We start from the raw sequence: 14,235 nt of genomic DNA, 5'->3' as shown, positions 1-14,235 counted from the left end.
TGTAGGTATTCTGGCACGCTGTGGTATTTGAGCGCCGCTTTGATTGTTTCCCAGGGCAGGGTGTTGAAGGCGTTAGAGATGTCAAGCGACACAGACATCACCACCCCACCCTGAGAAACCTCTTCCTCCGCAAAATCCCTTACACGGGCGATCGCATCCAGCGTCGAGCGCTGCGGGCGGAAGCCGTATTGGCAGTCGCTTAGGCCCGGGTTCATGCTCCTGACGAGGCGGGTCGCTATTACACGCTCGAAGAGCTTGCTCATCTCGTCGAGCAGGACTATAGGGCGGTAGGCCGACGGCTGATCGGGCGGGCGCCCCTCCTTTCGGAGGAGTACCAGCTTACCCGTTTTCCACCTATTGGGGAACCGCCCCTGAGTCAGGCACGAGGTGAACAGGGCTCTGACCTCCTCTTCGAGCTCGCTGAGTGCGACCGCCAGTGCGCGCCCGGGTATGCCGTCAGGCCCGGGAGCCGTATTTTTCGACCGAAGCTTTTGGACGGCAACGTCGAATTCTGCTTCGGAGACTGGCGGCACTTCCTCTCCACTTCCGGCGGTCTGGTGTTAGGTGCCATTGCTGGAGGCACGAACTCTCCCCTCTCGGGAAACAGGGCACCGACGACTCGCTCCAGGAGGTCTGGCTGGAGGCTGCTTGTCAAGGGGGGCGCCCAGGGTCGAAGCTTTTTCCTAACAGCTCGATACGGCCTGCCCCAAGGATCCCTGTCAAGAATCTCAAGCCATTCCTCCCAGGCCGCCTCTTTCGCTTGCGCTATGGCCTTCCGCAGGGTTGCACGGGACTCTCTGTAGGTACCGTACAGTGCTTCTTCCTCAGCCTCGTCTCGATTCCGCCTTCTTCTATACCTGGTGTACTGGCGGCGCGCAGCCACGCACGCGTTCCGCAGTTGGCGGAGTTCAGGTCGCCACCAGTACACTTGGCGCTTGGGCACGAAAGGCTTGGCCCTTGGCATAGCCGCATCGCATACTCGGGTTAGAGCGGCAGCGAGAAGCTCCGCTTCGTGGTCGACCTGATTTGGCTCATTATGAGCCCCCCAGGACTCGACTATGGCCGCCTCCTTTGCCAGCTGTCTGTCAAGTTTTGACAGCATCCATCTTGGACTGTCCCCTGCAGCGGGTCGGTTTTGTCTTGGAGTGGCGGGTACAGTTGTGACCTCAAACTGTATATACCGGTGGTCCGATAGTGTCTCCACGCCAGTCTCCACCCTCCAGTGACGAACGCGGCAAGCCAGGGCGTTGGACGCAAAGGTAACGTCCACGATGGACTCACCCTGAGGCCGCACGCATGTACTCTCCGACCCGGTGTTGAGGACAGTCAGCCCTTGCGAGATTGCCCACTCTTCTAATACCTCCCCCGGATGTCTGTTGCTGGAGATCCCCATGCCGTTGACTTTGCATTGAAATCTCCAGCCACTAACACCGGGATAGGAGACATTTGCCCTATCAAGGCTCCAACTTCTGTGAGCATCCGTTCAAACTCGGCAAGGGCACGATTGGGAGAAAAGTATATCCCGATGATGCCTAAGCCACCTGTGACAGCCATCACAAACCCACTACCCCTCACAGAGTTTTCGATGGCTAGCGATCCGGCTAGAGCAGGGACAATAATGGCCACCATCTTGTCCTGGTCCGACACCCAGTCGTCTCGGTTTGGGATAAAGTAGGGTTCCGAAACTACCGCCGCCTTTATGTCCCACTCAACCATGGACTGGAGCAATAGATCCTGCGCCGCGGCACAGTGGTTGATATTCGCCTGGATACACTTTATAGCCATTTTATTGGTCGGTGTCCATGGTTTCCGGCACAGCATTTTGCTGGGAAGGCGGAGGTGTTTCTTGACCTGCTCCTGTCTTCTTCACGGCTTGCTTATTCGGGCGAACCTTATTATTCTGGCACCCTTTGCCACCAATCGGATGATCAGCCGGTTTCCCAGCTGCCTTGCAAACGGCACAACTCGGTTGGGCACTGCACTCGCGCGACTTGTGACCGGATTCCCCACAGCGATAACAGATGTTACTCCGGTCGATGCCCTTTTCGCACTTGGCTCCAACGTGGCCTGTCTCAAGACAGCGGTAACACCTAAGAGGTTTGGTGTCTAACAGGACGACTCGCGCCGAGATCCAGCCTACTTTGAGTCGGCCTGCCTCTACGACCTTTTTGGCGGCAGCCACTGGACAGCTCAGCCAGAGCGTCCCAGAGCCATTCTGGCTGCGCGATATCACGCCGGATTTGACGGCCTCAGCAGCGCAGTTGCCGAGCTCAGCCACAGCCGCTACGACTTCCTCAGCGGTCGCTGAATCATCCAGCCCCATGACGCGGATGTCAGCGCATTTAATCGGTCGCTGAATGTGGACCATGTTAGGATCCAGAACCTCCCTCAGTTTCGCAGCCAGAGCATCCGCCGCAACTTCAATCTCTTTGGTGTCAGCAGGAAGCTCCAGCATGCGTGCTCCGGTAGCTGTTGTCCGGAAGCGGAGAGAGGAGATTCCTATTTCCTCCAACTTTATTTTCTTCTTAGCTTCAGCTAAGATCGTTTCGTACTTAACGCCGGTGTCGACAGCTTCCTGTTTGAGCGTAAGAGTAACTGCAGCGGTGCGCGGGGGCTGCAGTTTACGCTTACGTGCCGGCTTGGACGCCTGTGTTGCAGGAGCTGTCGGCTTTTTGGCTTTTTTGGCCTTCCTGCCTAGTGCGTCTTTCCAGCTCCCACTTGGAGGATTTGCCGGAGCAGCTGCTGAAGCTGTTGGAGCCGCAGCAGCAGCCGTTGATTCCTGTTGAACTTCTCTAGCGCCAGCAGCTTCTTTAGCAGCTAGAGTAGTCTTCTTGCGCCTTGTTTTGGATTTGGCACCTTGTTTCACATCTGATGAGGCAGGCTGGGTAGCCGCTGCCATTCCTCCTGCACGATTAGATTGGTCATCCAATTCAGGGTGGCCAGACACGTCCTGTTCTTCACGCCGGTCCGAAGCCAAAGGTGGGCGCAACCGTGGTTCGGGGAGGAGGCGACATTCAATGCCCTCCAGCCTGGCGTTCAGCATGTTGCTAAATTGCGCCGTGCTACTACGCAGCGCTTCCTCCACGATCTTTTTTATTTCGGCATCAGTTGCTACGGCAGGCTGGTTACGGATTTCTTGAACCTGCCTCCGCAGCTCCGCTAGCTGGGTCTTGAGCTGCGTATTCGCCGCTTCGAGGCGCGCAACTTCATCTGACGTAGTGCGTGACCTCAACTCTGCGAAGGCTCCACCGAGAGTGGTAACCGAGTCCTTCAGAAGCTTTTGGTATGTGCCCTTTAAGTGCCCTGACTTGCTCATCACGTGGGTCACCGCGTTAAGGGCGGCCCGAACCTTGTCCTCGATCGCAACTGCAGTTTCCATTTCCACACTGCAGTCGGGAGACTGGGACTGTCGGTTCATCAAGCGAGCACTCCTGTCTCTCGCCGCTTCTTCTGATGAGGCTAGGAAAGCCGCCAACGCCTGCTCTGTGTTGAGCTGTTCCAAGCGAGCTTTTTCAGCAGACAGCTCGGCCTGCAGCTTTCCGAAGCCTACATATTCGCCTGTGGTCGGTGGCCGACCCCTGCCTCGTTTAGACATCGCCTTTAAGAACGGCTTTCTCTTAGCCAGCATCTCGTCTACGGGCGCCACGTCACTGTCAGTATCCGAGATACCGTCATCAGCGGGCCGTTTTTCACCCTTCCGCCAATATTTTCCCACAATTATGTTTTCTCGGGAACTCACTGTTTCCATAGTGGCTGCTGATGAGTCAGACTCCAGTCCAGGTCGCTCGTCGCATCTGGTGAGCGACACCCGTAGGTCCGGCAGTGATCCCCGGTTCTCCTTTTTCATCTGAGACCTCGTAGAGGTTTCTGTTGAGGCCTCCGTGGATTCGTCAGGTGCCGATCCAGACACGAATCGACCCTTAGTATCTCGTGGCGGTGGATTGCCGCCTCTCAGTCTAAGAATGCTCCAATAGTCATTGAAGCACCCTCCTGCTTTCTCCTGTTTCTTCGTCCTAGTTTTATTTGATCGTTTTGGTGCCATGTTTATAAAATTTTTTAACTTCGCTTCCTGTGTTCCTCACCCACCACGGAGCCCACACTGGGGATGCACACAATGTGCACCAAGGCTACCCAGAAAGTATAGACACGAGGGGTTGGAATTGCTACGCGACATCGGGAGCTACAGACGTGTGGCTGGAAGAATCGATCTTATTCCTCCAGTTGTTCCACACGCCCTTGCCCCGTCAGCATGGAAGAATTCCACTGTCCCAGACAGCCCCCTCGCATCTAGCCTGCAACTCACGCCGTCTCATCCCATGATCATTGCGTGTCCAAATACCCTGCAGTGGCTAGCTGCAGGGCTACCGTTTGGCGAGAAATAAGGGCCGAAGAGGGCGTGTTGCGTTGCGAGAGTAACTGACCCGACTCCGCTCGGCTCAACCCTCCAGGATCCCGTCTTCCCCACGTACGGCTCGCACTGTGCAGGACATACACAGGTAGGTGACTGAGGTGTTAGAGGTCAACCTACTCCCTCCTGTGGTTTTTGAAGAGGTGTCCTTCCTCGCGATCCCTGTCCGAGACAGCGACCCTCGTGCCGGCCCCACGGGCCGGGTTACGAGTTGGCCGATGGCCGACCTGGGTCAACCACCGCCCTCACAGCAAGTAATTTTTTATAGAGGTTTTCTTCCTCGCAGCCCCCACCCCGAGGGGAGGCGGCCCCCGCTCCTGGCACCCACGGGCCAAGTTTGCGGTATAGGCGACGCACACACGGCATCGCACAATCTCCAACGTCTGCATCCTCTATCACCTCAGATGGACTGAGACAAGACGAGAGCAGTTACGAACATGACATTGAAGTCAACGCAGGAGCAATGAAGCTCAACTGCACGCCCCACGACTGGTAGTTCGCAGAGGGAGAATAGCGAACGCGCAACTGAGCGGCTACTCTCCCCCTCCCAGGGTGCACCACGAGGAGGTCTACCAGCCCTGCACCCCAACCTAACCTAACCTAACCTAACCTAACCTAACCTAACCTAACCTAACCTAACCTAACCTAACCTAACCTAACCTAACCTAACCTAACCTAACCTAACCTAACCTAACCTAACCTAACCTAACCTAACCTAACCTAACCTAACCTAACCTAACCTAACCTAACCTAACCTAACCTAACCTAACCTAACCTAACCTAACCTAACCTAACCTAACCTAACCTAACCTAACCTAACCTAACCTAACCTAACCTAACCTAACCTAACCTAACCTAACCTAACCTAACCTAACCTAACCTAACCTAACCTAACCTAACCTAACCTAACCTAACCTAACCTAACCTAACCTAACCTAACCTAACCTAACCTAACCTAACCTAACCTAACCTAACCTAACCTAACCTAACCTAACCTAACCTAACCTAACCTAACCTAACCTAACCTAACCTAACCTAACCTAACCTAACCTAACCTAACCTAACCTAACCTAACCTAACCTAACCTAACCTAACCTAACCTAACCTAACCTAACCTAACCTAACCTAACCTAACCTAACCTAACCTAACCTAACCTAACCTAACCTAACCTAACCTAACCTAACCTAACCTAACCTAACCTATACCTAAAGTGGGTCAAAGATGAAAAAGTGGGTCAAAAATGAAAAAGTGGGTCAATAATGAAAAAGTGGGTCAAAAATGAAAAAGTGGGTCAAAAATGAAAAAGTGGGTCTTAAATGAAAAATTGGGTCAAAAATGAAAAAGTGGGTCAAAAATGAAAAAATGAGTCAAAAATGAAAAAAAATGAGTCAAAAATGAAGTTCGGTGAAAAATGAAAAAGTGGGTCGAAAATGAAAAAGTGGGTCAAAAATGAAAAAGTGGGTCAAAAATGAAAAAGTGGGTCAAAAATGAAAAAGTGGGTCTAAAATGAAAAATTGGGTCAAAAATGAAAAAGTGGTCAAAAATGAAAAAATGAGTCAAAAATGAAAAAATGAGTCAAAAATGAAGTTCGGTGAAAAATTAAAAAGTGGGTCGAAAATGAAAAAGTGGGTCAAAAATGAAAAAGTGGGTCAAAAATGAAAAAGTGGTCTAAAATGAAAAATTGGGTTAAAATTGAAAAATTGGGTCAAAAATGAAAAAGTGGGTCAAAAATGAAAAAGTGGGTTAAAAATGAAAAAGTGGGTGAAAAATGAAAAAGTGGGTCGAAAATGAAAAAGTGGGTCAAAAATTAAAAAGTGGGTGAAAAATTAAAAAGTGGTGAAAAATGAAAAAGTGGTTAAAAATGAAAAAATTGGTGAAAAATGAAAAAATTGGGTCAAAAATGAAAAAGTGGGTTGGTTTGCTCACTGTCAACCTAACACGCTCCTCCTCGCTTCGCTCGTCGTCGCACCTAAACGGACTCTGTCACATATAAGTTTTCTGAGTAGCATGGGTATTTTATCTAATGGGGAAAAAAAAAAAACATTGATCTGTGAAAAGCTGTGATCTTGTGTCATATTCTAAAAATCTGTCAAATTCAGAATGTCATAGCTCAGGAACGGTTATAGTTAGAATAAAATGATTTTCACATTCCCACTTCTTATATGTTTCTGTATCAGACTGACATTATTTTTTTTCATTTTTGAACAACTTTTTTTTCAAAATTGACATTTTGACAGATTTTGGCATATCGAAAAATACCTTTACAGATTTCGATAAACTCACACCCATAGGGTGTGAAATGATCAAAAATCGCATTATTTTAGAGCTAGCTCTTACCGTTTCCGAGATAATACGAAAAATTTCATTTTTGCTTAAAATCTGATAAATTGCACTTTTAATATCGACTTATACTAAGCATGTTACTAAAATCATAATTTTCTACAAAAAATGTTAAAATGTCATTTTGAGCTTAAAATCTGTCAAAGGAACAGTCTTGTGTAAAAACTGTTAAAATTCCATGTCAATTGGCCAATAAATTAGAAAACGACACTTAGGCCAAAAACTGTGAATTTGTGTCATTTTGTAAAAATCTGTCAACTTCAAGACGTGATAGCTCAGAAACGGTTAGAGATATCGGAAAATGGACTTCAGATTCGAACTGTCGGTGGTACTTTAGTACCACACGAGTTATATGTTTCCGTATCAAAATGACTTTTTTTTTTTTTTTTTAATTTTGGACAACTTTTTTTCAAAATTGACATTTTGACAGATTTTGACATATCGAAAAATACCTTTACAGATTTCGATAAACTCACACCCTATGGGTGTGAAATGATCAAAAATCACATTATTTTTGAGCTAGCTCCTACCGTTTCCGAGATAATATGAAAAATGTCATTTTTGCATAAAATCTGTTAAATTGCACTTTTAATATCACCTTATATTAAGAATGTCACAAAAATCATAATTTTCTACAAAAAATGTAAAAATGTCATTTTATGCCAAGATTTTGCCAAAGTGACAGTCTCGTGTCAAAACTGTTAAAATTCCATGTCATTTGGCCAATAAATTAGAAAACGACACTTAGGCCAAAAACTGTGAATTTGTGTCATTTTGTAAAAATCTGTCAACTTCAAGACGTGATAGCTCAGAAACGGTTAGAGATATCGGAAAATGGACTTCAGATTCGAACTGTCGGTGGTACTTTAGTACCACACGAGTTATATGTTTCCGTATCAAAATGACTTTTTTTTTTTATTTTGGACAACTTTTTTTTCAAAATTGACATTTTGACAGATTTTGACATATCGAAAAATACCTTTACAGATTTCGATAAACTCACACCCATAGGGTGTGAAATGATCAAAAATCACATTATTTTTGAGCTAGCTCCTACCGTTTCCGAGATAATATGAAAAATTTCATTTTTGCATAAAATCTGTTAAATTGCACTTTTAATATCACCTTATATTAAGAATGTCACAAAAATCATAATTTTCTACAAAAAATGTAAAAATGTCATTTTATGCCAAGATTTTGTCAAAGTGACAGTCTCGTGTCAAAACTGTTAAAATTCCATGTCATTTGGCCAATAAATTAGAAAACGACACTTAGGCCAAAAACTGTGAATTTGTGTCATTTTGTAAAAATCTGTCAACTTCAAGACGTGATAGCTCAGAAACGGTTAGAGATATCGGAAAATGGACTTCAGATTCGAACTGTCGGTGGTACTTTAGTACCCCACGAGTTATATGTTTCCGTATCAAAATGACTTTTTTATTTTTATTTTGGACAACTTTTTTTTCAAAATTGACATTTTGACAGATTTTGACATATCGAAAAATACCTTTACAGATTTCGATAAACTCACACCCTACGGGTGTGAAATGATCAAAAATCACATTATTTTTGAGCTAGCTCCTACCGTTTCCGAAATAATATGAAAAATGTCATTTTTGCATAAAATCTGTTAAATTGCACTTTTAATATCACCTTATATTAAGAATGTCACAAAAATCATAATTTTCTACAAAAAATGTAAAAATGTCATTTTATGCCAAGATTTTGCCAAAGTGACAGTCTCGTGTCAAAACTGTTAAAATTCCATGTCATTTGGCCAATAAATTAGAAAACGACACTTAGGCCAAAAACTGTGAATTTGTGTCATTTTGTAAAAATCTGTCAACTTCAAGACGTGATAGCTCAGAAACGGTTAGAGATATCGGAAAATGGACTTCAGATTCGAACTGTCGGTGGTACTTTAGTACCACACGAGTTATATGTTTCCGTATCAAAATGACTTTTTTTTTTTATTTTGGACAACTTTTTTTCAAAATTGACATTTTGACAGATTTTGACATATCGAAAAATACCTTTACAGATTTCGATAAACTCACACCCATAGGGTGTGAAATGATCAAAAATCACATTATTTTTGAGCTAGCTCCTACCGTTTCCGAGATAATATGAAAAATTTCATTTTTGCATAAAATCTGTTAAATTGCACTTTTAATATCACCTTATATTAAGAATGTCACAAAAATCATAATTTTCTACAAAAAATGTAAAAATGTCATTTTATGCCAAGATTTTGTCAAAGTGACAGTCTCGTGTCAAAACTGTTAAAATTCCATGTCATTTGGCCAATAAATTAGAAAACGACACTTAGGCCAAAAACTGTGAATTTGTGTCATTTTGTAAAAATCTGTCAACTTCAAGACGTGATAGCTCAGAAACGGTTAGAGATATCGGAAAATGGACTTCAGATTCGAACTGTCGGTGGTACTTTAGTACCCCACGAGTTATATGTTTCCGTATCAAAATGACTTTTTTATTTTTATTTTGGACAACTTTTTTTCAAAATTGACATTTTGACAGATTTTGACATATCGAAAAATACCTTTACAGATTTCGATAAACTCACACCCTACGGGTGTGAAATGATCAAAAATCACATTATTTTTGAGCTAGCTCCTACCGTTTCCGAAATAATATGAAAAATGTCATTTTTGCATAAAATCTGTTAAATTGCACTTTTAATATCACCTTATATTAAGAATGTCACAAAAATCATAATTTTCTACAAAAAATGTAAAAATGTCATTTTATGCCAAGATTCTGTCAAAGTGACAGTCTTGTGTCAAAACTGTCAAAACTCCACGTCATTTGGCCAATAAATTAGCAAGCGACACCTTAGGCCAAAAACTGTGAACTTGTGTCATTTTCTAAAAATCTGTCAACTTTAAGACGTCATAGCTCAGAAACGGTTTGAGATATCTGAAAATGGACTTCAGATTTGGACTGTCGGTGGTACTTTAGTACCACACGACTTATATGTTTCCGTATCAAAATGACATTTTTTTTTAATTTTTGGACAACTTTTTTTTCAAAATTGACATTTTGATAGATTTTGACATATCGAAAAATACCTTTACAGATTTCGATAAACTCACACCCATAGGGTGTGAAATGATCAAAAATCGCATTATTTTTGAGCTAGCTCTTAACGTTTCCGAGATAATATAAAAAATGTCATTTTTGCATAAAATCTGTTAAATTTCACTTTTAATGCAGTCTTATACTAAGACAGTGACTAAAATCAAATTTTTTTGAACAAAATGTTAAAATATCATTTTGAGTTAATATCTGTCAGAATGACACTATGGGTTAAAAATGACAAAGTGAGTCAAACTGTTAAATTAACATTTTCTGTCAAAACTGTCAAAATGACATGTTTGATCAAAACTGTCAAAATGATATTTTAAGAAACACTGTCAAAATGACATTTTAGTTCAAAACTGTCAAATTGACATTTTCTGTCAAAACTGTCAAAATGATGTTTTCTGTCAAAACTGTCAAATTGACATTTTCTGTCAAAACTGTCAAAATGACGTTTGGTCAAAACTGTCAAATTGACATTTTCTGTCAAAACTGTCAAAATGATGTTTTCTGTCAAAACTGTCAAATTGTCATTTTCTGTCAAAACTGTCAAAATGACGTTTGGTCAGAACTGTCAAATTGACATTTTCTGTCAAAACTGTCAAAATGATGTATTGTGTCTAAACTATCAAATTGACGTTTTCCGTAAAAACTGTCAAAATTACATGTTTGCTCAAAACTGTCAAATTGACATTTTCTGTCAAAACTGTCAAAATGATGTTTTCTGTCAAAACTGTCAAAATGATGTTTTCTGTCAAAACTGTCAAATTGACATTTTCTGTCAAAACTGTCAAAATGACGTTTGGTCAAAACTGTCAAATTGACATTTTCTGTCAAAACTGTCAAAATGATGTTTTCTGTCAAAACTGTCAAATTGTCATTTTCTGTCAAAACTGTCAAAATGACGTTTGGTCAGAACTGTCAAATTGACATTTTCTGTCAAAACTGTCAAAATGATGTGTTGTGTCTAAACTATCAAATTGACATTTTCCGTAAAAACTGTCAAAATTACATGTTTGCTCAAAACTGTCAAATTGACATTTTCTGTCAAAACTGTCAAAATGATGTTTTCTGTCAAAACTGTCAAAATGATGTTTTCTGTGAAAACTGTCAAATTGACTTTTTCTGTCAAAACTGTCAAAATCTGTCAATTATCATTAAGATAAATAATATTATGAAAAGAAATGACATCATTTATAACCAAAACCAAATATGACAAAAGTCTGTCAAATTTGACAGTTTGACAGATACTGTCAACAACAATTATAACATATTAATTTTACACCAATATATACATACAAAATATGAAAATTCCATCAAAACTATAAAAACACAACTTTATATGAAAATTGGTCAAGTGCGAGTCGGATTTCACGTTTTCCATACTAAACGCTCATGAGCGCCTGAATTTTTGAAATAGCAATCATTTAGTACAAAATAGTAAAAGTTTGCTATTTTTGGTACATTCATGACGTTATATCTCGGAAACGGTAAGAGATAGAGCAAAATGGACTTCAGATTTGGGCTTTCGGTGGCACGTTAGTGCCACACGAATATTATGTTTTCGTATATATAGACCTTTTTTTGGACCGATTTGGACAAAAAAATTTTTTTGAAATAATCTAACCCGGGTCTAAAATTTTTGTTTATTATCCGATTTTCATGAAAAAAATTGCATTCGATGCAAAATTACTTAAATTTTGGGGTAGCTATAAATCCAACACCCTTAAAAGAAAACCAAAGCGGAGAAAAAAAAAAAAAAACAAATGTATGGGAGGTACCAGACGCAGGATCATTTCATACCAAAAGCGAAAGACCAGAGATAGATCATGTAAAATAAAGCCCCTATACCAAGTTTGAAAGAAATCTACCGAGGACGGTACCTATAACCTAACCTAACCTAACCTAACCTAACCTAACCTAACCTAACCTAACCTAACCTAACCTAACCTAACCTAACCTAACCTAACCTAACCTAACCTAACCTAACCTAACCTAACCTAACCTAACCTAACCTAACCTAACCTAACCTAACCTAACCTAACCTAACCTAACCTAACTCAGACCTAACCTAACTCAGACCTAACCTAACTCAGACCTAAGCTAACTCAGACCTAAGCTAACTCAGACCTAAGCTAACTCAGACCTAAGCTAACTCAGACCTAAGCTAACTCAGACCTAACCTAACTCAGACCTAACCTAACTCAGACCTAACCTAACTCAGACCTAACCTAACTCAGACCTAACCTAACTCAGACCTAACCTAACTCAGACCTAACCTAACTCAGACCTAACCTAACTCAGACCTAACCTAACTCAGACCTAACCTAACTCAGACCTAACCTAACTCAGACCTAACCTAACTCAGACCTAACCTAACTCAGACCTAACCTAACTCAGACCTAACCTAACTCAGACCTAACCTAACTCAGACCTAACCTAACTCAGACCTAACCTAACTCAGACCTAACCTAACTCAGACCTAACCTAACTCAGACCTAACCTAACTCAGACCTAACCTAACTCAGACCTAACCTAACTCAGACCTAACCTAACTCAGACCTAACCTAACTCAGACCTAACCTAACTCAGACCTAACCTAACTCAGACCTAACCTAACTCAGACCTAACCTAACTCAGACCTAACCTAACTCAGACCTAACCTAACTCAGACCTAACCTAACTCAGACCTAACCTAACTCAGACCTAACCTAACTCAGACCTAACCTAACTCAGACCTAACCTAACTCAGACCTAACCTAACTCAGACCTAACCTAACTCAGACCTAACCTAACTCAGACCTTTTTTTTTTTTTTTTTTTTTTTTTTTTTTTTTTTTTTTTATCGAAGTGGAATGCATTTACGCATTCCCCCAGCCTTCAAAGGGGTCAAGGTCTTACAGGGGATATGTGGGACTCGCTCCATCAACCTGCAGCTCCTCTGAGTGAGGAGCGCGGGAGGAGAATACCCACTAAACCACTCCGGGCAGACATCTTGACTGTTGTTAGGGGGCAACACCGTGGGCCCAATTGAGGTCATTCTCCACAGTGACCCCCAGTCATCCGTTTCGGAACACACCTGGGGGAGAAGACGGGTGCCATGCCGCCTTCTCAACCTCCTAGAGCCTTTACGTAGCGGCACCCTGCCGCCAGCTCATTTCGGGATCAGGCGTCACGCAAAAATTGTGCTCGCCTTCTCCCCTTCTTCTTCTTCTTCTGAGCGGGGTGCATCAGCTGCCTCCTCTCGCTCGCGTTCTGCAGCCTCCTTCTGCAGCATTATATTTTCGCAGAAGGAGGCTACTGCCTCCCAATTCCTCTCGCTGCGCAGCATCGACGATATGACACTGTGCAGCGAGAGGTTCCCACCTATTTGCGCCTTCAGTGCGCGGCGCTCGCCATCCCACCCACTACATATTTCGAGGGTGTGCTGAGCAGTATCATCATCAGCACCACATTTCTGGCACTGTGGCCCCTCTTCTTTACCAATCTGACACAGGTAGTGTCCAAAACAACCATGCCCGGACAATACCTGTGTCAGGCGGTATGTAAGAGCCCCGTGCTTGCGCCTGACCCACTTCTTGAGGGACGGCAGGATTGCTCCTATAGTCCGCGTCCCATAGGGCGAGCACTCCAATTGGCTCTGCCACAATTCCCTACTGTACTGTTCATCTTCTCGACGAGCACGCGCCTCTTCTCCGGGGTCTGGGGGATCACTCCTGTGTCTGGTCGCCATCTTGCGCTCGTATCTCCTTGCCAGCACCTGATCATCCAGCTCCCACGGAGGAGTACCGGCAAGTAGACAGCCTGCCGCATGTGACACCGTACGGTACGCCCGACACGCACGCAGTGCCACGACTCGTTGTGGTCGACGGAGAAGCGCCCTGGCCTTCTCCGTTATCCTATCAGCCCATATGGGCGACCCGTATAGCGCCATTGAGCGGACCACTCCGGCATACAACTTACGAGCCGGAGCGTCTGGTCCGCCCACGTTAGGCAGCAGGCCGCCCAATGCTTTTGCCGCCTTCACTATTCTAGGAGCCAGTCTGGAGAAATGCTCCTCAAATCGCCATTTTCTGTCCAGGACAAGACCCAGATATTTAATGTGGGCCTTGACCTGGACAGTACCCCAGAAGTGCGTAGCACACGCCCATTGCACCTGCCCCACCCGCGGCCTCCGAAGACTGTAGCCTCAGTCTTCGTTATCGCCACTTTTAGACCCAGGCGCTGTATGCGGCTTACCGTGAGATCAGTGGCCACTGCCGCCCTCCTCAGCGTCTCCTCCAGTTGTTTTCCACGCACAGCCACCATTGTGTCATCAGCATAACAAATGGTGACCATGCGTGGGAGCTGCACTCCGCGTATGGCCCAGTCGAACCCGATGTTCCACA

General features: G+C 43.9%; 1 protein-coding gene across 1 annotated transcript; it reads right to left on the bottom strand.

Annotated features, from left to right (window-relative positions):
* Positions 1-1,786: 1,786 nt before the first annotated feature.
* Positions 1,787-4,042, bottom strand: LOC125240149. Its single transcript, XM_048147995.1, has one exon. It carries the CDS (start codon positions 4,040-4,042, stop codon positions 1,787-1,789), a length of 2,256 nt encoding a protein of 751 aa, XP_048003952.1.
* Positions 4,043-14,235: the final 10,193 nt, after the last annotated feature.

This window comes from Leguminivora glycinivorella, chromosome 26 (genome assembly GCF_023078275.1).
Source record: "Leguminivora glycinivorella isolate SPB_JAAS2020 chromosome 26, LegGlyc_1.1, whole genome shotgun sequence".
Lineage (NCBI taxonomy): Eukaryota > Metazoa > Arthropoda > Insecta > Lepidoptera > Tortricidae > Leguminivora > Leguminivora glycinivorella.
This window is presented reverse-complemented; position numbering and strand designations above follow the sequence as displayed.